This window comes from Ochotona princeps, chromosome 24 (assembly GCF_030435755.1).
Source record: "Ochotona princeps isolate mOchPri1 chromosome 24, mOchPri1.hap1, whole genome shotgun sequence".
Lineage (NCBI taxonomy): Eukaryota > Metazoa > Chordata > Mammalia > Lagomorpha > Ochotonidae > Ochotona > Ochotona princeps.
The window spans coordinates 1,788,383-1,812,954 of NC_080855.1; the positions used below are offsets into that span (position 1 = coordinate 1,788,383).

Here is a 24,572-nt window from a genome sequence, read left to right on the forward strand (position 1 = left end):
AATTAGTGGATGTTTAAGTAGAAACTTAGCTGAGTCTGGAAACAAGTGGAAAGAAAATCCTAGTGAACTTGAAGAGGCAAGTTCTTTGGGCGCGAGGTTCCTCAAAATGATCCTTTTGTGTATGTGTCCTAGAAGAAACATTTGATCATTAATGATGTTGCTGACTTACCTCTGCTGTGGTGATCCATTCTTTTTGACTTGGATATTTATTTATTTATTTATTTATTTATTTTTTAAGATTTTATTATTATTGGAAAGCCGGATATACAGAGAGGAGGAGAGACAGAGAGGAAGATCTTCCGTCCGATGATTCACTCCCCAAGTGAGCCGCAACGGGCCGGTGCTGCGCCGATCCGAAACCGGGACCAGGAACCTCTTCAAGGTCTCCCACGCGGGTGCAGGGTCCCAAAGCCTTGGGCCGTCCTCAACTGCTTTCCCAGGCCACAAGCAGGGAGCTGGATGGGAAGTGGAGCTGCCGGGATTAGAACCGGCGCCCATATGGGATCCCGGGGCTTTCAAGGCGAGGACTTTAGCCGCTAGGCCACGCCGCTGGGCCCAGATATTTATTTTAACTGTGAATTATGTGATGTATATTTAGACCTATGAAACTCCTGCATGCATTAGAAAACTATTTCCTTATGTGACTTGAATCTCTGCATCTCACTGTAGCTGTTGTTGTTTGTGTGTACTTAGATGTTACCCATCATTGCCCATTATGGAGATGTGTTGGTGAAAAACCTGAGTCAGGAAGCAGAGAAAGGCAAGCCCATCAACGTGAAAGAGTAAGTAGGAATGAATTTGTGGGCTTCGGTGCTCTTTCAGTGCATGCCATGGATTTGAAATCTCCCTTCTGGAATCCCTAGAGTGAGCATACAATAGCAGGTATGTTGCATTACAACTCCAATGATTCAAACAGAAAGGGTCAGACCCAACTCAAAGGGAGTTGGGGACAGACTGGGTCTTCTTTGAATAGAGCACATAATGGAGTTACCAGCTTGACTGTCACCTTGAGTACTTGAGAGACAAAATTCCTGCATAGAAAGAAGGAACATTATTGTGTCAAAGTTAAAGTTCTGTTTGCTTGTTTTTGTTTTGATAGATGGTATGGAATTGGGCTGGGGCAGTAGGGGAAGCATTTGGTACATATGGAGAGGCAAGCTCTATGCCAGGAGAGTCCCAGTATGTGTGTAGGAGGAACTGAAATGCCTTCAAGATATTGCTGAGGATATTGGAACAATGCTAAATGTTGAAGTTTGTCTTTTACTTTAAAGCTCTTGAATCTGTGGTGAGAGAAGGCCCAGAAAAAGCCTTTTGGGGTTGGCAATAAAATAATTTTTTATCTCAACTAAAAATAATTTGTTATTTATGTATGTATAGTTATGTGGTGTGAAGAGAGGCCTTAAGTATGACATTTATTCTGTCTCCTGATCCTAAATATCTGCAATAACTAGGGAGTAGTCAAACCAACAGGTAAGGATTCAATCTAGTTCTCACAAGGGTGTTGAATGACACAAGTGCGTGAGCTGTTACTTGGTATCTCCAAGAACATGCATTCTGAAGACGCTGGGATTTATTAGTGGAGCTTACATTTGGCCTGAGGACTTACATATGGAATGCAGCATCCCAAATAGCATCCTAACTGTGCTATTCTGCTCCTCTAGTCAGCATGGTCTAATTCTGAATTATTCAGCAGCAGACTTCATAAACTACAAGTTCCTGGAGAAGCAGGGAGCATATCACATAGTTATGAATTCTTCCTAATAATAGGTTTAAGGGAGATTTATTCTTATACTTGTCCATGGTTGTCCATGATTTTAAAGTGTATTCTACCCTCACAGCCACCTCAGATTCTGGTGATGGAAAACAGGATGTGTTTTCGAGCTTTGTCAATGGATGGAGGGAAGGAGAAATGAAGTTCCTGCAATTTAGAGTAAAGTGTTGATGTTTAGTAATGTGCTAGGGAAAAAGCAGCTTTTGCGATAGTTTCTGGTGTGAGGCAAGACCTGGATGCATGTCACCTTCTTGAGTCCCCTGGGAAGACTGAGCGATTCTACCCTGTCCTGCAAAAGCCTAGGTTTTCCACACCAGTTACATCCACATATAGCACACACTTCTGTAACCTGTGTGATTATGGTCTTTAGCTCTGCTTGAGAGTAGATGTATGCATAATATTCCTAGAGTCCCTGCTACCCCTAGGACAAAAGCAACTGCACATTTCACCCTTGACATATGTGAGTGCGAGTAATGGAAGTAATGTTTGTTCTGATGATCTAGGTGGTAGTTTTATTTTTTAAAAAATGTGTTTATCTCAATAGTAGAGAAGGAAATATATCTTATTTGCTGGTTCACCAGACTAGGTATTTCTGAACTCATGCACGTCCTGCATGTGTGATAGGGTGCCAAGCTGTTAAACTACAGTCTTCTGCACCCCAGGATGTGTTAGCATGAAGCTAGATCATAACTGTGGTTGACTGGTGATGTGTGCTTACTAAACGTAAGCCACTGAGTCCCTGTGCCTGCCTCTGGATGTGGTCCAGGAATTGTTTGGCTGTCTGCCTGTTTTGCTTGACATGTGCTTTCTCAGCACTTCCTACTGCATGTGTGGCTCAAGAATGGCAAGTAGGTGCTGGTTTTAATTGTCCTTGTATCTCTCTCCACAGAATCTTTGGGGCATACAGCATGGATGTGATCACTGCAACATCGTTTGGAGTGAACATTGTTTCCCTTAGAAACCCACAGGATCTGTTCTTGAAAAATGTCAGGAGGCTATTAAATCTTAATTTGTTTAGTCCTTTACTTTTCTCAGCAAGTAAGTATAGCACTATTTATTTATTTATCTTTTTAAAATATGTCTTTCAGAAGTTATTAATAAATAATAACATACCTATTTTAAATGTATAATTAAGCCATCATTGTTTCCAATTCGAGAACATTTTTGTCACTTCAGTAATTCTGTTCCTTCTCTCAACACTCTTTGCCCCCTGTAGCAGTAATCTTTTATCTCCATAGATTGACTATTTCTTAAATTCTATTCAAATGGTATTGTGTAACATTTCCTTGTGATTGGTTTATTTCAATCATTGTTAGGCAGCAAGTAATATTCCATTATGTAACTTTCAGTGTTTTGCTTCTCAATGGATTCATGAGTTGTTGGACATTTGAATTGTTATTGCTTTGGCTTGAAAACTGTATTCATTCTTTGAAAATGTATGTTAAATTTGTGTTTTAATATCCATTTCAATCTTTTTAATATATGCAAAATAGTAGAATTAATGGCTATAATCCCATATTTAGATAATTCTGTAACTTTCAAGTGTTTCTCCATAATAGCTGTATGATGTAAGGTTCTAACTCTTGCTCTTTCTTGCCAGTGCCTGACTCTTGCATATTTTCATCATTTAGCCTTACTATTGGATAGACGTCATGACCCATGCTGGTTTTAATGTTCATCCTCAAATTGATAATTACAGAATCATCATTCACCATTGTCATGCTGTCTTTCAATAACTGCCTACTCAAGTTCCAGTGCCATTCTATTTAAATTATTTTTTTCTGTGTTGTTGAATTGAAAGAATTCCTTATATTGTAAAGTCTCTTTACAGGTAAATGGTTTGTAATATTTTCTCCTTTTCTGTTGGTATGTTTCAGCACTCTAGGCAATTTCTGTGTAACAGTAAATCATTTTTTTTGTTTGTTTCAGTATTATTAGCTTCTAAATAATTTTTTCACCTTTTGATACAATTCCATAGGCTCTTGGATTTCCCTTAACTCCTCTGTAAATTCTTACCCCTGTGATTTCTCATATATTATAACAATAGTATAATCATTACTAAGCAATCGTAAGTCTAACATTTTGTTACTTAAATGCACCCTGATATTTCAGGTATGGAAAATGGCAAAGAGTCTAGGACTCTGGGTATCTTTTACTCGAAATAGTTGCTGTGTAAGTGCAAATGATTAATGTTTGATGTAGTATGATTTGTGTATTTTCCTTTTATTGCTTGTGATTTGGTTATCAAGTGTAGGAATCCATTGCCAAATCTGAAGTTGTGAAATCAACCCTCTTGACTTTTTGCTAGCTTTATACAGCTTTCTATCTGCTGTATGGTAAGTTGATGCATTTTAGGTTTCTAAAGCTATATATTTTGTTTTATTTGAAAGGCAGAATTACAGAAATGGTGAGTGTAGTTGGGTGGAGAGATGGCAGCGAGAGATTGAGAGCCAAAGTTTCATCTCTGATCTGGTTTGTATCACATATTTCCTCAAGTTTATGGGACAGGGCAAGGACAAATCCAGGAGCTAGGGGATTCATGAACGTCTTTTCATGAAGCAAGGACCTTAGAACTTGTGTCATCTACTGCTACATTTCCAGGGTACATTAGCAGGAAGTTGAATGGGAATTGGTGGAGCCAGGACTTGAAACAGCACCCATATGGGATGCGTCTGATGCAGAAAGACTTAATTTCTCCCAGCACAATGCCAGCCCCCAGAATTAGCCCCCCGAATGATAAATAAGGGTTTGACTCTTTCCTTTTTGTCTGTGAGTGTCAAATTGTAGCAGCACTAATTGTTGAACTGAATAGCCCTCTCCCTTATATGGAAATAAATCATTCACATTATTCAGTGGAACAAAGGAAATAAGGTTTACTTCTGCTCTCCGTTTCTGTTATTTTGATCTCTGTCTGAACTGAAGGTCCTATCTCACTTGCTGTGGTGTTAGAGCTTTCTGTATGTTGAAACTGGGAATTATGAGAGAATAATTTTCCATTGTCCCATTTCCTCTTGAAATCACTGTAACATCTGGAGTTGAGCTAATCTGAAGCCAGTAGTCAACATACTTTTCTGTCTGTTGCAGAGATTCATGCATTTATTGAAAAGTCGGATTGACAGAGAGGAGGAGAGACAGAAAGTAAGATTGTCCATACATTGGTCCACTACCCAAGTGGCCATAACAGCAGGAGCTGAGCTGAGCCAAAGCCAGGATCCAGGAGCTTCTTTCATGGATTCCCATGCAGGTACAGGGTCCCAAGGCATTGGCCCACCTCCACTGCCTTCCCAGGCCACGAGTGGGGATGGGTAGAGGAGCAGCAGGAATATGAACTGGTGCCCATATGGGATCCTGCCTTATGGAAGGCAAGGATTTCAGTCACTAGGCTATTGTGTCATGCCCTGTTTGAGTCATTTAATCTGCAGATAGATCATTGGTTAGGTTGCCACTGCACAGGCCTTGATATCTAATATTATTATCAGAGTAATATTAGTTTCATAGCATGCATGTGGAAGTATATATTCTTCCAAATATTTTAATTAATTAATTTTATTAGTTTGTGATACAGTTCCATTAGTTCTGGAGTTTCCCTTCCCGCCTCCTAAATCACCTTCCCTTCAGTATTCCCTTCAGTATTCCCTATAGTATTATAATAGTATAGTCCATCATAATTAGTACATCATTCTGTTGTTTAAGTGTATCTTGACATTATAGGTGTGGACATTGGCAGAGAGTCCATCATCCTATTGTCAAGATATTTTTAACAGTTTCATTGGAAGTCCATCTCTAAATTGAATGTAAAGTTGCACATACCATCATATCTTCACACTGTTTATGAAAGTCTCCATGACAAAGCCATTAAACATGCCCTTCATGAAAAGCCATAAAACAAAATCAGGAATATGTGAAAAGGGGAAAATTCACATGAAGTTAAATAACTTGTTACTGAATGACAAATGTGAAACTGATGAAATGAAAAAGGAAGTAAAGACTTTCTGGAAGAAAATGATGCTACTGTATCACCTATGTGTCACTGAAAAAATCTGTAGAAAAAAAAAACTTTAAAAATAAAACAAAAAGCAAAAATATCACAACCTATGAAATGTGGCTGAAACAGCATTGAAAGTGACATCTATAACATGAGGTGCTTACAGAACAACCAAAATATCTCAAATAAATGACCTGATACAACATCTCAAAGATTATTTAAAAAAGAAAATGAGCAGGGATTTGAAAATGATTTAAAAAATCACATCAAAATGAATTGAAACTAAAAGACTACAAATTGCATCAAGAAAGAGCTGTTATTATTTTTATTCAAAAGACTACAAATTGCATCAAGAAAGAGCTGTTATTATTTTTATTTTTAGCATACTTTTAATGATGTTTATAAGTTGATTCAAGTAGAAAAGGTTTAGTATCAGGGAAAAATGGGTCAAACCATTGTATCTACATTTTCTTTTTCTTATTCCTGTATATGGGGAAGAGGAGACTAAGGGAAGAAGCCACACCCAGCCTGCAAACTTCCTCAGTACCCAAGGAATGGGGCATAGCACCCAAGGTCATTACAAAGTCCTTAGTATGGAGCATGCCACAAGGTTTCTGCTCAAGTGGTTTCAATGGTTCTAAAATGCTGTTGATCTCACAAATTCAAAGATGAGGATATCTTACCAAGGTCCATTTGTTAAGACAGTCCACCTTTTGGTCTCTGTTAACTCAGAAATGTACTGTCATGCTTCGCTGTGGTAGCTGACCAATTTGACTGCCCTCTTTCCACTGCTATGCTACCAAGTGTCCTCTGCAGGCTCCAATGGTCTGACATATCCTCCATGTGCTTCTGGGTATGCTGTTCACAGCTATGTCAAAACCACTGAGGAGGCCCAATTGGGACATATGCACTCCACTAACAGACCACTGATCCTGCCACCCTCTCCATGGTTGGAATTATGAGTCCAGCAGTTTTGTCTGGGGATCCTCATAGCAATCTTCTCCATGTGATATCAGACCTGACTCTTCTGTGTATACTCACCTGTATGGGGTATAAGTTTTTCTTTCACCTTTGTCACCTATGTTCACACTGGTAATTGCAATTGCTAGGTCAGATCTATCTCAAGCCTCATTTATTTTTAATTTAATTATTTATTTTTTGTTTATTATTATTATCATTTTACAATACAGTTCTATCAGTCCTATTGTTTTCCCTTGCCCAATCCCACCCCCAGCCAATGAGTTTTGCTGTATCATTCCAACAGCATTGTTTCTCACAGACTGTCATAAATCCATCATTGTGGACATGGACAATTCCAGTGTTCAGCATCCCTTTGTCAAGCAGCATCCAACAGTTTTACTGGGAGTTCATCCTAGATCTAGACGTGGAGATGCATACTGTACCTTATCCTCACGTTTGGACTTCTCAGTCTCCACTCCACAGTCAGTATAAATTCCTTAAGCTAAAAGCTACAACAGCAGGGGACCCTCGACATTCCCCCTGCAGCATCAGATAGCAGATGCTATCACTGGAGGCTAGTATGTAAGGTTAAACTACAAAAATATCTGGAAAGTGCATGACCCGGGTGTAGGAGTGGCCTAAGAAAGAAATAGTGGGCAAATCCCTCTTGGGTGACCACTCCCACTGGAAAGCATGAAAACCAGAACTGGGGCAAGGATGGTTAGACAGAATGGCACCCACCAGCATATGTGGGCTGGATGGTGGAGCTGAATGGGTTGAAGTAGGATTTAATGCCCAATGACACGTATGACAGCTGAATGGGATATGGGACAGACTGGACTAGTCTGCTGTAAATACTGGCAAGCCTGGGAACTTTGGCAGGGAGGACCTGTTGGGGGTTATTGTGGGTCACTCTGACAAATGCTGCTGCTCCCACTGGTTTATGTGAGGGCCAAATGTGAAGTGGGCAGAATCAGGCTGGACTGCAAGCATCCATTAGTTCTAGTAGAAGACAAGGCTGGAAACTGAAAAGACCCAGTAATAGCAGCCACTATCTGATTGGGGCAATGGACTGGCCCTGTACTCGCAAGTACACACAAGAATCTAGACTGGGACCACCTCAGACAATGTTGCTTCGGGGATCTCCCCAATTGAACCACTGGCCTCAGAATCCTAAACATGAAGAGAAGGGCAGGTTCTATGGTCTGACAAGTACTGCAAATGCCAGAACCAAGCCTCCTCAGAGGCTTAGACAGAGCAGTGAACAGCATAATCAAGTGCACATGGAGGATATGGTAGTCTATCAGAACCTGCGGAGGATACCTGGCACCATAATAGAGGATAGAATAAACCAATCAACTATCCCAGCCGTATGTTGGCAGTGAAAAATTGTGCAAATGAAGACTCTAAGATGGACTACGTCAATCAGTGGATTCTGCAATGACTTCATTGTGCTTGGAATGGTGAGATTGGCAGCAATTCATAACTGATGAACTATCAAAACCACTTGAACAAAACCATTGAAACATGCCCCACATTGGGACCTAGGATGGGTGGGAATTGGATGGGTCTTCTCCCTTTATTTCCTCTTTTACCCCTGATAAAGAAAAAAAAAAAAAAGGAAATGTGGAAATAATAGTCTTACCCACTTTTCTGTAGCTCCTGAACACTTGTGCCCTAATTAACCATGTAAAGATTGTCAAAAATAAAGAAATTTAGAAAGTCACAAAACAAAACCAACAACAGGAAGAAAAAAACAAATTTACAATTAAAAGAAACTAAATAACCTGTCAAGGGATATGATGGTCTTCATTACACAGTTACTGTACATACTGTTAAATGAAAAGCCACAAAATAAAGCCAACAACAGGATGAAATGAAGAAATTAAAAATACCATGAAGTTAAATAACATGATACTGAATGACTAGCATTTTGTTGAAGAAATGAAAAAGGAAATCAAGCACCATTCTAAAGAAAATGATATTAATATATGACCAGAGTCAGTGGAGAATTTAATGAGAAAAAGAACTTGTTTTGCAGAAATGAAACTAAAAACGACAAAATCCATGAGATCTACTTTCCTCTGATCTTTGTTGGTGAGATGTATCTCCTATAGGTAACAAAGAGATGGTTTTCCCATTTTTAATCCAGTCTACTCCTCCAAGACATCTAATTGATGAGTTAAACCATTTACATTCACAGTTAAAATAAATGGGTGGCAGTTTGGTCCTGTCATTTTAACAGTGGGTTGTTCATTGATTTAAACTTCTGCTCTTAATTTATTGCAATGATCGTCACATTTGTCTTTGATATGGTATGTGCTATACCTCTTCTCTGTCAAGAGAACATCTTTAAGTATCATTTGTAAGGCAGGTTTGGAAGAGTCATATTCTTTTAACTTTTATTTACTTTGGAAAAATTTTATTTCATTTTTCATAGACAAAGGAAAGCTTTGCTGGGAACATTATCCTGGGCTGACAATTCTTTGCTTTTAGAATCTGGACTATGTTGTCCCATTCTCTTCTGTCCTGTAAGAGATCACTCTCTTCCTGTGAGTGATCAGTTGTGAATTTAATTGCAATCCCCCTGTGTGTCAATTGAATCTTTTTTCATATTTACCTTTAAGGATTTTTTTGTTATGTTTGGTTGAAGAGAGCTTGATTTTCATGTGTCATGCTGAATATTGCTTTTTGTCAACCATTTTGGAGTTCTCTGTCCCTCCTGGATGCTATTTTCCAATTATTTCTCCAGGTTATGAAAGATTTCCTTTATTATTTCTTTAAACACAATTTTAGACCCAGCTTCTCTTTCTGTACCTTCTGAGACTCTCATAACACTTATATATTCAATTGAATGGTGTTTTTCAGTTCTTGAATACCTTTTTCAGCTTCATGTAGTTCTGCGTCCAACTTTTTGTTTGCTTCCCCTTGGTGACAGAAAATATCTTGCAATTCTGAGATTCTTTCTTCTGCTTTCTTCATTCCATTTTGGAGATTTTCCATCTTACTTTTCATTTGTTACATTAAAAACCAGAAATTCTTCATTCCTGATATATCAGCTTTCATTTGATTCATTGCTGATGTTTCCTGTGTAACTCATTCCTTAAATTCCTAGAACTCCTGCTTACATGCTTTTCATTGTTAAGGCTTATAACAAGTGTTTTGAACTCTGACTCACCCATTTTTTTCCATGTATTCCTCAGTTAATGCTGAGGTTGGCCAAGGCTTTTGCTCGTCTGCAGAAGAGTCTTCAGTCATATTCATTGTGCTTTTATCTCTTCGTTTGCTCTTTGTCATTGTACTTCTGGCTATTAGATTCTTCTCCTTGATGCATGTTTCCAAGTAGTGTCCCCCACAGGTCTGCAGTTCAATTTTTACTTCTTGTGGTTAGTATGCAATTCTTTATTTACAGTCTCTTGTACCACTCTCTATATCGAGTTTCAGATATGTGCTCTTACGTTACACTTCCACCACGGTCTGTATACCCCAGCTCCTAGCTCACCACTTTCTCTCTCCTGTGACTCTGTACTATTTTTGCACCGTTGTCAGCACAATGTTTCTCCCATTTTCAGTTCACATAGTTCTCAGGATTATAGTGTATGTGCAGCTCACTGTTGTCCCTATAGTGCCAAAGCCTTTGCCACACTGTACAAAATGACACCTCATGTGAAACTTGTGGAGTTCTTGATCTGTTGGCCATTAGGTCTGGGGGCTACCTGGACCTATTTTTGGAGAAACTTGAAGCATGCTGCATTGCTGCAGTTCGCTGAGCCAGTAATAAGTTCACTTTCAACTTAGTTCATGCTCAGTTCTGTCCTATATCCATTGTCTCCCTACACAAGATGGTGCCCAATTGGGCTATAGTTGAGTTAAGCTGTATATCTGCCCTGTTCCTGCACCACCTGGTTGGAATCTGATGCTCTGTCTCTGCTCTTGGTCAAATAAAAAAGCCAGCAGATTGGGCGATTCTTTGTCTAAGTTCCCCTTCTGAGTTCTCAATCAACTCCCCTTTGCACCTGGTTTTTGGTGGAGTTCTTGCTTCTGGTGCAGTTCAGGTAGCCATTTGCTTAATGTCGCTGGTGTATTTGATCACTGAGGCAGCACACTATTGTCTTCGCTACTTTCCTGTGTCTCTCAGTCTCCACGTTTCCCTCTGTTGTAGCTCTGTTCTTTTTTTATTTCCTTGAAGGTGCACTCTCTGCTTGACACTGGCTAATATTTCTCTATTTAAAAGTGTCCTTACGCCAGCCTTATCGCTCTCCCACAGTGTAGGACTTGGGGAACAGAGCCAATAATAACACGCATGTACCCTGAGTAATGGTCAAAAGCCAAAGTTTATTAGTGGCATCAGACTTTATACACTAAGGGTCATATAGGATAAGGATGGAGGTATGGAGCTTAGCATCAAAACCGATGAACTGTTTCTGTACTCTTGTTTGGAACTCCTTTTGCTTTGTGTATTCCACCAAATGTTCTCATACACATGCTGTCCACTCAACTGTTCTTATACAAATAATATCCAATCAGATATACAAAAGGTAGCCATTCAGTTGTTCTCATACAAATATTATCCAATTAACTGTAATCCTGTGCTCGCTGACCTTCTAGGGTCACAATGTCCTCCTACAAATCCCCCTTCTGTGCTTTGTAAAATTAGGCCTGAAAGATGTAGCCAGGGGGAACATGCTCTTGGAAGAGCAGAAAAATGGGGAGAAACAATGTTATATATTATATATAATTAATTTCTCCCAAGATAACATGCTTTTGTATTTAACCGAAATCAGAGTGGCACAGGAACAATAAAAGGATCAACATTAACATCCATCATATATAACAGCTGAGTACAAACTTAACCTCAAAGTTTCTATACAATTAAATCTTGTTTAGCCTTAAATTTTGCAGTTTATAGTGATTAAGTACGGTTTTTACAGAACTTTGCTTTTAACAATTGAAGAATAGAAAAGTTTTAGGCAGGTGAGCAGGGAAATCCCCAACAACTTAGTGAGTGAGGAAGAATTTAACTCTACATGGGACTCACAAGCAACCCTGATGGTCAGTGTAAGAGAGGGCTGGGAGCCAAGGCTGGAGCTAGGTAAGAACTAGAGGAAGCTCCTCCTACAATCCTTTTGTCTCTGAGTGCCACCCGGGGCTCCTGGCTTAAGTTCCCAGGTCACCAGACCCTGTGAGCAGGGTACTGGGCTGCTTCAATCCCTTTCCTATTGGGAAATCCAATAGGAAAGGACTGATCTCTGAGTTCTCGGCCTCCGAGGGCACTCACCTTCCTTGTGATCTCCTTGGCAGTCAGGATACGGTTCTTGATGTCCTTGATGAGGCAGGTATCCACTGCTTCTGCAGCGAAAGCACATGGGAGGCCTCAGGGGGTCTCTGGGACTAGGATAGAGAACTCCTCTTATCTTCCTGCTCCACCATGAGATCCCGTCCTGCTCTATACATACAGAGTCATCCTTGGATCCCACCACAAATTTCTATGACTTTTCTAATGTCTAAGGTCAGTAAGAATCTGTTATCTATAAATAACAAGTTACACTTAAAGTTTTCTTCAAATATTCTAAGAAGGTGGAGAATTTCTTTGCACTCCTAACCTGTAGTGGAACAAGAGGAATATTGAACAAATTTAGCTTTTCAGTTCTCAGAGGCAGCTCCACTGGGGTTCCACCTTTTCCAGGGGCAGCGTTGAGTTTAAGGGAGTTGCTGTACTTACGAGGTCAGATGAGCCATAGGAGAAGCCATACTTTTGAGGATCCATCAAGAAATTCTAGGGACAAGAGCATAACGTTTCCCATGCATTTTTAGTGTTCCAGAATATTATCAAATACATCATGAGGTCAGGGACAGTTGTGCTTGATGCACCAATCTCTTAGAATCTCTCATGTCACCCAGTATTAGGAGGGGTCTGATCTCCTTCTCCTCCAATGTCTCCTTGATGGTGATGGAGCTTTCAGGATGAGGTCGTGAAGTTGTCTTACTGCAGGCACTTCCTCCAGTGAATGCAGTCCAGGGCTTTACATTATGAGTAGGCATCCACACAGGCTGCAGCTCAGTTTCTGTGAAAACACAAGCAAAGGCTCCGCAGTGTGGCCTAGTGGCTAAGGTCCTCACCTTGATCCCATATGGCCGCTGGTTCTAATCCCGGCGGCTCCACTTCCTCTCTGTCTCTCCTCCTCTCAGTATATCTGACTTTGTAATGAAGGTAGAATAAATCTTTAAAAAAAAAAAGAAAAGAAAACACAAGCAAACCCTCCTCCCACAGTTAGCAAGGGATCAGGACCTCTCCACTTGTGAGTGGCTGGGTCCCTTCATAGAACCAAAGGCATCTGTGCTGGGCCTGCAAGCAGCCTCCTGTATTGCAGAGCTGGTTCTCATCAGGAGGCAAAATCTGAAGAAAACTGAAGGTGAGTAAGGCCAAATTAATGCATTTACAGGGGTAGCATTTCCCCCCCCCCGCTTTTAAAGCATAACTTTAACATCTTTTCACTTTTATAATCCTATCAGAAAGTTCTGCGTGTGGCTGCAGATTGCCACACCCCCAAGGCAACCTGCTCTTGTTGATAAACAGACAGTAACACATAACAATTTTAAACAACTTTTACAAAGGACAAAATGATAAGACACACATGTTTGCACGTGCACACACACAGACACACACAAACTTTGGGAGACTTAAAAAATTATTCTCGAAGAAGTGTGGAGGACTCTGAGCCCCTACGGCATGGTGGAGGGCTAGTAGAAAGGAAGCTCTTTACTGGATTACAGACTGGATCGGGAGCTGACTTGCTCTGGATGTAATGTTAACATACTAGAATTACAATAGTTGGCCAACATTGCAAAGGCGGAGAAACTCCAGAATCATAATTCAAAAATATGCCTTATTAGGGGCTTACTTGCAAGATGGCTGACATAGGAGGAAGACTGTGAGGGAGCTCACAGACAGAGAGGGCTAGAACACGACAAAAGCGTAAATGGAGCAGCATAGAGCTACAGGGAGAAGAATGTGAAGTTCCCTGGACAGTGTGGAGCCAAAAAAATCCACACAACTCGGAAGAGCAACCAGGGAAAAACAAAACAAAGGGCAGGGAAGACGGCTTTCCGCTCCTGACCTGCTGAGTCACCTTTGAGTGCAGCCGCTGAGAGCTGCAATCTACCCACAGACCTCAGGACCCACAGACGCTATGGCTGTGAGGACCAGCAGTGATCAGGACCCGCTGGCACCTGCCCACCCTAGTCGCGAGGACCCACCAGGACCTGCACCCACTGCAGACATCAGGAACCGAAGTCATCAGGACCCGCTGGCACCTGCCCACCCTAGCCGCCAAGCCCCACCAGGACCTGCACCCGCCGCAGTCTCCAGGTCCCATTGGGAACCGCCAGGACCTGCACCGGATGCAGTCGCCAGGAGACGCACCCGCAGCGAGGGTTCCCAACAGAGGAAGAGGCAGACTGCAAGAAGCTGAGGTTTGAGTGAGTTGGGTGGGGACAGTGGTGGGTTGGAGGCTCCGGGAGTTGGCCCCAGGGGCATGCACAGAGCCCGAACAGCCTTGGTGCTCATCTCCCCGCCCCTCCCCCCCAAGACTCCAGCATCTAGGGACACAGGGCAAGTGCCTTGAAACTGCCAAAACTGTGTCTGGGAGGTGACGCACAGCGGTCCTGTGCACTGAGGAGAAAGGCAAAAGGCACACTGAATACTCCCGGTGCCTTTGCGGTCTGGCACTCAGCTGGGCGGTGCTATCCCACAGGAACCCTAGCATGCCTCTGGGCTGGGCAGTCCCGTGCTAGCGCTGGGGTGGGCGGTCCCCTGCTGGTGCTGGGGTGGGCGGGCCTGCGCAGGAGGTGCTTCCAGAGAGCACGTGGAACACCCCATGCCCTATAGTCCCTTGCTTGGGAGACGCACCAGGAGGGCACTGAGGACACGCGTGCAGGAGGCGTTCCCAGAGAGCACCTGGAACCTCCACACCCTGCAGTCCCTGACACAGGGGACACACCAAGAAAGCACCTAGAATCCTCCGAGCCCTGTGATCCCATGCACAGGGGTCACGCACAGAGAGTGCCTTCACTCCCCCACGCCCTGTGGTAGCATACCTGTAGGGGACGAGCTGAGAGTGTGCTTTGAATCCGCTGAGCCCTGGAAGTGCGCCCTGAGGTCCAGTGTTCTGGAGACGCACCAAAAGTGCCTTGAAAATTCCCACACCCTGCTACTCCATGCCTGCAGACGCCAATCCCTACAGGATAGTGCTTGGAGACCCCTCAGCACACTGGTGCCTAGGTCTCTCAAAAAAGAAACACTAAAACAATGGGAAAAAATACCAGAAAACGTAATGATCCAGATGAGAGAGCCAATACCCCACCAATAAAGGATCAAAAGCCAATGTCTATTTCGGAGATGCGAGATGAAGACATGGAAGTTCTACCAGGCAAGGAATTCAATAAAATAATGTTAAAATCTGTCAGAGACAATGAGAATTGGGAGGACTTCAAGGAATTCAAGAACCACATAGCCTCAGAAATACAACAAATGAAAAGTAAAATCCTTGACTTAGAGCACAAAATTGAGAGCCTAACCAACAGAACAAATACAGCATAAGGGAGCGTCTCTGAAACGGAAGACACACAAAACGAACATACCCAGTTCATTAAACAGCTGGAGACAGTCTGAACAAAGCCAATAAGACCATACAAGAAATGAAAGACAACCTCAGAAAATCAAATATTAGGACTATTGGCCTTCCTGAAGGAGCGGAAAGAGAGTCAGGAATGCAAATGGTGCTCAACGAAATTATACAGGAAAACTTCCAAAACACCTGGAACATGAAACCAGCCCAAATCCAGGACGGTCAGAGGACTCCCAGCAGATATGACCCAAAGCGATCTTCACCCAGACATATGGTGCTCAAGTTCCACTCCAACGAAGACAAAGAAAGAATCCTGAGACAAGTATGAAGCAGAGAAAAGATCACATACCGGGGAAAACCAGTCAGGATCACTGCTGGCTTCTCTGAAGAGACCTTACAAGCAAGAAGAGAATGGACAAAGATCTTCCAAATTCTGAATCAGAACAACTGTCAACCAAGAATATTGTACCCAGCAAAGATCTCATTCGTATTTGAGAACGAAATCAGATACTTTCATAGCAAAGAGAAATTAGAAGAATATGCCAGCACAAAACCAGCTCTACAAAATCTCCTTAGAAATGCACTAAATCAAGAAAAAGGAGGTGAATCATAAGCAAAGATGGCAAACAGGAAGGTCTCCCCACTAAAGTCCACACAAGGAAGGGCAATAACACAGATATCAACACCCACAAAAACAAGTATGGCAGGGCAAAATCACAACCTCTCAATTTTAACAATTATCACAAATGGCCTGAACTCACCAATCAAAAGGCGTAGATTAACGGAATGGATTATCAAACAGCACCCAACTTTCTGTTGCCTACAAGAGACACATCTAACCAGAAGAGATTCGAAGAAACTGAAAGTGAAAGGTTGGAAACAGATATTTCATGCCAATGGACAAGAAAAAAAGGCTGGGGTAGCTGTCTTAATTTCAGATGAAATGGACTTCAATCTGACACACATCAAAAAGGACAGGGAAGGACATTATATATTGGTGAAGGGACTGATCCATCAGGAAGTAATTACAATCATGAACATATATGCACCTAATTCCAATGCACCTAGCTTCCTGAAGCAATTACTCACGGACTTAAGGGGAGACATAGATATGCACACAATAATAGTGGGTGATCTTAACACCCCACTAACAACAATAGACAGATCAACAAAACAAAAACTCAACAAAGAAACAACAGAGCTAATACAAACAATAGAACAACTAGACTTAGTAGACATTTATAGAACTTTTTATCCTAAGACCACAGATTATACATTTTTTTCAGCAGTGCATGGCACCTTCTCCAGGATCGACCACATGATAGGACACAAAGCAAACCTAAATAACTTCAAAAAGATAGGAATCATACCATGTACCCTCTCAGAAAACCACGGAATGAAACTGGAAATCAGCATTCAAATGCCCCAGGAAATACAGAAACTCTTGGAGGCTGAACAATATGCTATTAAACGAACAATGGATCAGGGAAGAAATTAAAGATGAGATCAAAAAATTTATGGAAACCAATGAAAACTCTGACACAACATTCCAAAATTTGTGGGACACTGCCAAAGCAGTGCTAAGGGGTAAACTCATTGCAATTGGAGCTCATGTCAAGGCCCAAGAGAAGTGCCAAATACAGGAACTAACCACACACCTCCAGGAATTGGAAAAACAACAGCAGATGAGCCCCAAACGCAATAGGAAACAAGAAATCATCAAAACAAGGGAGGAAATCAACCAGATAGAAATAAAAAAAAAACCATACACAAAATCAATGAATCAAAAAGCTGTTTTTTTGAGAAGATAAACAACATAGAACCCCTACTGGCCCGACTAACAAAGAAAAAACAAGAGAAGGCAAGAATTAACAGCATCAAAGATGAAAAAGTCAACATAACAACAGACAGTACATCATTAAGGACATAATTAGAAATTGCTACAAAGCACTGTACTCCAACAAATCAGAAGATCACCAAGAAATGGAAAAGATTTTAGACTTCTACCACCTGCCAAAACTTAGCCCAGAGGCAACAAACGACCTAAACAAACCCATAACTGAAGCAGAGATTGAATCAGTGATTAAAGACCTCCCAACAAAGAAAAGCCCAGGCACAGATGGCTTCACTACAGAATTCTACAAAACATTCCGAACAGAACTAACCCCAATCCTCTACAAACTCTTCAAAACAATGGAAAAGGAAGCAACCCTTCCAAACTCATTCTATGAAGCCAACATTACCTTAATCCCAAAACCAGACAGAGAACTAACAGAGAAGGAAAACTACAGACCTATCTCTCTGATGAACATTGATGCTAAGATACTCAACAAAATCCTAGCCAATAGAATTCAAAAACACATCAGACAGATCATTCATCCAGATCAAGTAGGATTCATCCCTGGAATGCAGGGATGGTTCAACATTCGGAAATCCATAAATTTGATACACCACATCCAAAAACTGAAAAACAAGAATCACATGATAGTATCAATAGATGCAGAAAAAGCTTTCGAAAAAATCTAACACCACTTGCTACTAAAAACCCTAACCAAGGTAGGCATAGATGGAAAAATCCACAACATAATTAAAGCCATATATGAAAAACCCAACGCCAGCATCATACTGAATGGAGAAACACTGGAACTCTTCCCAATGAGATCTGGAACAAGACAGGGATGTCCACTTTCTCCACTGCTATTCAACATAGTTCTAGAGGTACTTGCTGAGGCCATAAGACAAGAAAAAGAAATCGGAAGAATCCAAATGGGAAATGAAGAAGTCAAGCTCTCACTATACGCAGATGATATGATTCTTTATGTAGAGGAGCCAAGAGACTCAATACAGAGACTGCTAGAACTTGTATGAGAGTTTGGTAGAGTGGCAGGGTACAAAATTAATGAACAAAAATCAACAGCCATAGTGTATGCAAACAGCCCCAAGTTGGAAAAAGATCTAACCAGCAGGATACCATTCAAAATAACAGAGAAAAGTATGAAGTATCTGGGAATAAATCTAACCAAAAATGTAGGAGACTTATTTGAAGAAAACTGCAAGCCACTTAGAAAAGAAATTGAACAAGATCTAGAAAGATGGAGTAACATCCCATGCTCCTGGATAGGTAAAATCAATATCATTAAAATGTCTATACTGCCAAAAGCAATATATACATTCAACGCAATCCCAATCAAATTGCCCAAAACATTCTTCATGGAACTTTAAACAATGATCCAAAGGTTCATCTGGAAACACAAAAAAACATGGATAGCTAAAACCATATTGAAGAACTGGATGTTAGCAGGGGGAATCACAGTTCCGGACCTCTGGACATACTATAGGGCAGTGGTAATCAAAACAGCGTGGTACTGGCACAAAGAAAGAGAAGAAGATCAATGGAGCAGAATAGAAACACCAGAAGGGAACCTACACAGATACAGCCAAATAATCTTTGACAAAAAGACAAACGACAATCCAGGCAAATGGGAAGGTCTGTTCAATAAATGCTGTTGGGACAACTGGTTGATAGCCTGCAGAAACAAAAAGATAGATCCACATCTCTCACCATACTAAGATCAGATCTAAATGGATAACAGATCTAAACCTACATCCAGAAACCTTCAAACATTTGGAAGAAAATGTTGGAAACACACTGGAACACTTAGGGGTAGGCCCTCACTTCCTAAAAATGGCTCCAAAAGCAGTAGAATTCGAGACCAAAATAAACAATTGGGGCCTCATCAAACTAAGAAGCTTCTGCACAGCAAAGGAAACAAACAACAAAGTAAAAAGGCAACCCTCAGAATGGGAGAAGATCTTCGCGCACGACATAGGTGATAGAGGGCTAATCTCCAGAATATACAAAGAGCTACAAAACAGCCAAAACACCAAAACAAACAAACCACTCAAGAAATGGGCATGGGAAATGGGCAGACACTTCACAAAGGAACAAACCCGAATGGCAAATAAACATATGAAAAAATGCTCAAGTTCCCTGGCAATAAGGGAAATCCAAATTAAAACATCAATGAGGTACCACCTAACGCCAGTAAGACTGGCCCACAAGAATAAAAGCACCAACAACACTTGTTGGCGAGGATGTGGGGAAAAGGGAACCCTGCTCCACTGCTGGTGGGGCTGCAGGCTGGTACAGCCTCTATGGAAATCAGTATGGAGAATATTCAAACAACTCAAATTCAACATACCGTATGATCCAGCAATAGCACTCCTAGGAATATATCCAAAACACCTGTTCCATGAGAAACCAACATGCACTCCTATGTTCATAGCAGCACAATCAGTAATTGCAAAAACATGGAAGCAGCCAAAATGCCCATCAGCAGAGGACTGGACAAGAAAGCTATGGTTCATCTACTCCATGGAATACTACTCAGCTATTAAAAAAAAAAACAAAATGCAGTTCTTTGTGGCCAAATGGGCCAAACTGGAAACCATAATGCTAAGGGAAATGAGCCAATCCCAAAAGGTTAAATACCACATGTTTGCCTTAATTTAAGATGATATGATGTTATGTATAACATGTTATGTTTTGAATGTTATATGTTGTGTATAAACTAAAATTGAAATGTAAGTGAGGTGGTTACTGAAGGTGGCTAAGAACTCGCATTTACTTTTAACATGTTGGTTACTCATTACTATGTCAATTAATTCCATAATGATGTAAATTTTTGCTGATGGTATGTTGGAGCTTTTAATTGATCGGGATGATACTCTGCTGGCTCTGTCTTCAGACCAGAAAGGGTATACCTAAGAAGACATTGAACTTGACTGGACAATAAGATGCTGGACTCTATGTTTGGTATATGCTTGCAATGGGGGAATCTCAACTGAACTTGAGCTGTGGTTATGCAACAAGGTGGAGGAATCCACCATGGTGGAAGGGTTTGGGGAGGGGTGGGGAGAACCCAAGTACCTATGAAAGTGTGTCACATAATACAATGTAATTAATGAATTACAAATAATAAATAATAAAAAAACAATAAAAAAATTATTCTCAAACTTAGTAGTAGTAGTGTTCACCAGAAACTAGTAGCTGAAAAGTCATCAAGTAAATAGTCTTGAGCCAAGACTTTGAGAGAGAAAAGTCACCACTATGAAATCCCTCCATCATTGGAAGAATGCAAATTTCAGTCTTCCCAGTAATATAGCTATCCTAAGAATATGGAGTGAATAACCAGATACAACTGTAGAGCTAAATCATTAAAAGCACGCAAACTAAAATCTAAACCTTTACATCTCCATGGATGTATACAACCTTTTGACATGACAGAATTTTACTACATTTAGCAATAACCTTAATCCAATCAACCTGATTAACTGTTTCCGCAAAATGGGAGGTAAATCCGTTGGCATTCTTGAGGCCTCGTAAGAATACCAAGGAAAGCCCTAGGATTTGAAACCTTTGAATTTGTACATGCAATTTTAATGATAGCTAAAAATATCTGAAGCAAGATTTGCTGTTGAAGCTAGCATAATACATTACAGATTACAATTGGTTATTGATGTGAGACCATCACTCAAATATCTTTAAAACAAATACAAAACCTTGACAAATTAAAGGCAGTGAGAGATTTGATAACTAGCCAAAAACAAAAGAATTACATTAATACATGCAAACACTTTGTAGACCATGAATATCACATTAATTTAACTTATACCTCGAAATAATCTAATAGTGTGTTAGAGTTAAATTCTATACCAGATTATTTATGATAAAATTTCACATTTTTTTAAAACTCCCTCAAAAAACCCCTCAAGATCTACAAAAGCCTAGGACCTTCTTTGAATTCCAAGTTCCCAAAAGTTGGAATGGGTATGCAGATGAAGTCAGTTAGCTAAACATTTATCACAATAAAAGACCTTGAAATTGGTCATTATTGTGAAATCCAGACATTAAACTGATGGCCTGTATCCCAGCTTCCTCAGGATTATAAAATATTCCAAAAGACATGCAGTTACAACCTGGGTACATTAGCAAACAAAACAGCAAACCTTCACCTTATAATGATACAATGCTGTAACCCAAATACTTAAAGCAAGAACATCACTTTTGTTAATTTTAAATGACAAGAACTTAATGAGACAGAGAACATAAAAATTAACTTAATCTAAAATCTTGTACTTAAAGTTTAGCATACATGATTAAGCAATGCTGTATAGGAAAATGTGCTATATGAATAACATGCATTCACCACAATTGATTGGAATTTCATCCTCTAGAATTTATACTTGCAGGGTGAAGAGCACAGGTGGGGCACTGAGACAGTGGCAGTTTTAAGTTTGTAGCTTCTCTGCAGACACAAATTGAATAGTATGTTCCTGTTTTGTGAACCTCTGAATGTTTGAGACCTGGGGCTGGCCCCCCCACAAGGCTTCTGGCCACAGACATCTGCCATCGCGATCAAATTTGGATTTACACTCTTTTTTCCAGTGCCGGCCTCTATGGCACTTAGGACATATTCCAGGGGGGTGACTGTTAAAAGTATCAGTGTGATATTTTTGAGTTGTAGGAAGCATTGGGCAATCTTTTCTAAGGTATCCTGGCTTGCCACAGTTAAAACATTTAGTATTCATTTGCTTTTGAATAGCAAAAGTTTCAAGTACTGCTAGGCAGGCAAGGTGGTTAAATGTCCCTATGTTGTGACAGGCTTTCATGTAATCCAGAAGATTCTCTCTTTCTTTTATAGGACAAATAACAACCTGGCCATCCTTGTTCGCATTATCAATGGCCAGTTGCTTTTACAACAATTTCCTAGTGCCTTCTCCCCTAAGTTGTTTTTCTATGAAGCCTGTCAAACGTCTTACAAAATCAGCATAAGATTCTCTGGCTCCTTGAATGACTTTTATATAACTGCCTGCAAATTCAGACCCAGTTTCAATTTTCTCCCATGCCCACAATGGTACGTCTCGTATATGAATGAGCACAGCTTGAGGCAGCTGTATCTGTTGCTCTGTAGTAACCCACTGTCCATCTCCAACCAAGGTATCATAAGTCAATTGTCCCCCACCAGGGAGCTGCCGACCTGATGCTCCTAAGGATAGCAGTTTTTCTTTAGCCATATCGCTTCTCCACATTTTCCATTGTAAATATCGAGAAGGAGAAAACCCTATTTTTGCTATTACTTTAAAATCCTAAGGAATCCAGTTTGCTTCCTGGCTCCAGCCATTTAAATATTCCCACATATATGAAGAAGAAGGTCTGTAGGACACACAAGCCTTTTTAAAAGCTGTGATGGCATTAACATCTAGGCTTTCATAGGTAGGTTGATTATTTTCTTGGAAAAAGCAATCAGAATTCATGAGGTCTCTGGCGAACATCAGACATCTGGAAACTTCTTTGATCAGATTTAATAGTAAGACGGCATGGGCTGATATTTAACTGTTCACTTATCCCAGCCTCATTTACCTCACTAGAGAAATCCTGCAGTTTAACACTGAAAATTTTCTTTTTCTTAGTTTTAATTTCATTTTGAGTCACATTATGGTAACATCTTCCAAGTTTTCTTTTCCTAATTTCCACATCTGTAGTATAAGGCCTTTCTCTTTTAGCTGCATTACAGTGGCATCTCCTCGTGGGAGGGTCTCTCACACATTCTTTCTCATCTTCATCTGTAGTACAAGCCGTTTCTTTCCTAGTCACATTACAGTGGTGTCTCCCATGAGGGAAATCTCTCACAGTCTCCTCTTTGCCATCCTCCTCATCTGTACTATGAGGCGTTTCTTTTTTAGCCATATTACAATGGCCTTTCCTGTTAGGTGGGTCTCTTAAGGATTCTCTTTCTCTTTCTTCCTTGTCTGTACTATGAAACACTTCTTTTTTAGCTACATTTTGGGGGTGTCTCCTCTTAGAGGAGTTTCTTGCAGATTTCCCTGCTAAAATTATAATAACAGCTCTAATTAAACCTGATATAATCCAAAAACTAACTTAAATATTTTCTATCCTTCCAACCTTTTCACCATTTTCCTGAATGAAATTCTTAAATTCAGTTTCTAGTGTCCATTCATCTGGAGACCAAGGATTATATTCACTAATAAGATCTAAATAAGAATACAATTGCTGCCTAGTTACCTTTGCTTCCTGTTTCACTAAAAAATTCTATATAAGAGAGATAAAAGATTGTACACTACACTGGTTCTAGCCCATTGTCCCACTCACAACTTTCTGTGAGGGTCTCCGTTGCACTTTCTCTTCTTTCAAGTCTCTGTTCAGGCGCAACTTGTTGCTGTCCTGCAGTGATGGAGTTGGTGAACAGAGCCAATAATAACACGTGTGGATCCTGACTGATGGTCAAAAGCTAAAGTTTATTAGTGGCATCAGACTTTATACACTGAGGATGATATAGGATAAGGATGGAGGTATTGAGCTTAGCAACAAAACCCATGAACTGTTTCTGTACTCTTGTTTGGAACTCCTTTTGTCTTGTATATTTCACCAAGTGTTCTCATACACAAGCTGTCCACTCAACTGTTCTTATACAGATAATATTCAATCAGGTATATAAAAGGTAGCCATTCGGTTGTTCTCATGCAAATATCATCCAATTAACTGTAATCCTGTGCTCGCTGACCTTCTAGGGTCACAATGTCCTACACCAGCATGATTATCTCCAGCCCCATTTCTTACATAAAAGGACCGGTGCTGCATCCCATCCTAACACTGTCTTCCACATAGTCGACCCTCATGTACAGCATTGGGAACTACAGTCCAGTCAGAGTGAACCCCCAAAACTTCCATATTCAGTAGATTCGTCTGGTCTGTCTTACCTCCCCTTTAGCTCTCATCCACATAATTAGGCATTGAAGCCTAACTCATCCCAGTGGACTCCACCCTCCATCCCACACTCTTGCCAGTGGGTTCCACTACCTGTCACTGCAGGCCTGCCTGCAGTCCTGGTTCTCATGAACAAGCAATTGTTTAAAGAAGTTGAGCAAAACAATGTTTTACTCAGGCTAGCAAGAAATGCAAGAGAGAAAACCAAGTAAAACTAGAGATGAAAAAGAAAAGATTCTAAGAAACAAATTTGTTGATCTCTTCTGGAGGATTGGATGCTTTGATCAATATGAGGTGTTCTTCATTGCTTTAAATGTTTCTCATGTCAAAGTCTGTATTATCTGATATAAGAATGACTATGCCAACTTGATTTTTCCTTTTCACTAGTTTTGAATATGTTTTAGTGTCCTTTTACTTTCAGATTCTGCATACCTTTGTTGT

General features: G+C 40.6%; 1 protein-coding gene across 1 annotated transcript in view; it reads left to right on the forward strand.

Moving 5' to 3' along the window:
* The window catches only part of LOC131483228 (cytochrome P450 3A6-like), a 54,542-nt gene that overhangs the window by 15,266 nt on the left and 14,704 nt on the right, over positions 1 to 24,572 (forward strand). The window contains exons 6-7 of the mRNA XM_058680735.1: positions 694 to 782; positions 2,661 to 2,809. Of these exons, the coding sequence (XP_058536718.1) occupies positions 694 to 782; positions 2,661 to 2,809 (238 nt within the window). The remainder of the gene's footprint in view (positions 1 to 693; positions 783 to 2,660; positions 2,810 to 24,572) is intronic.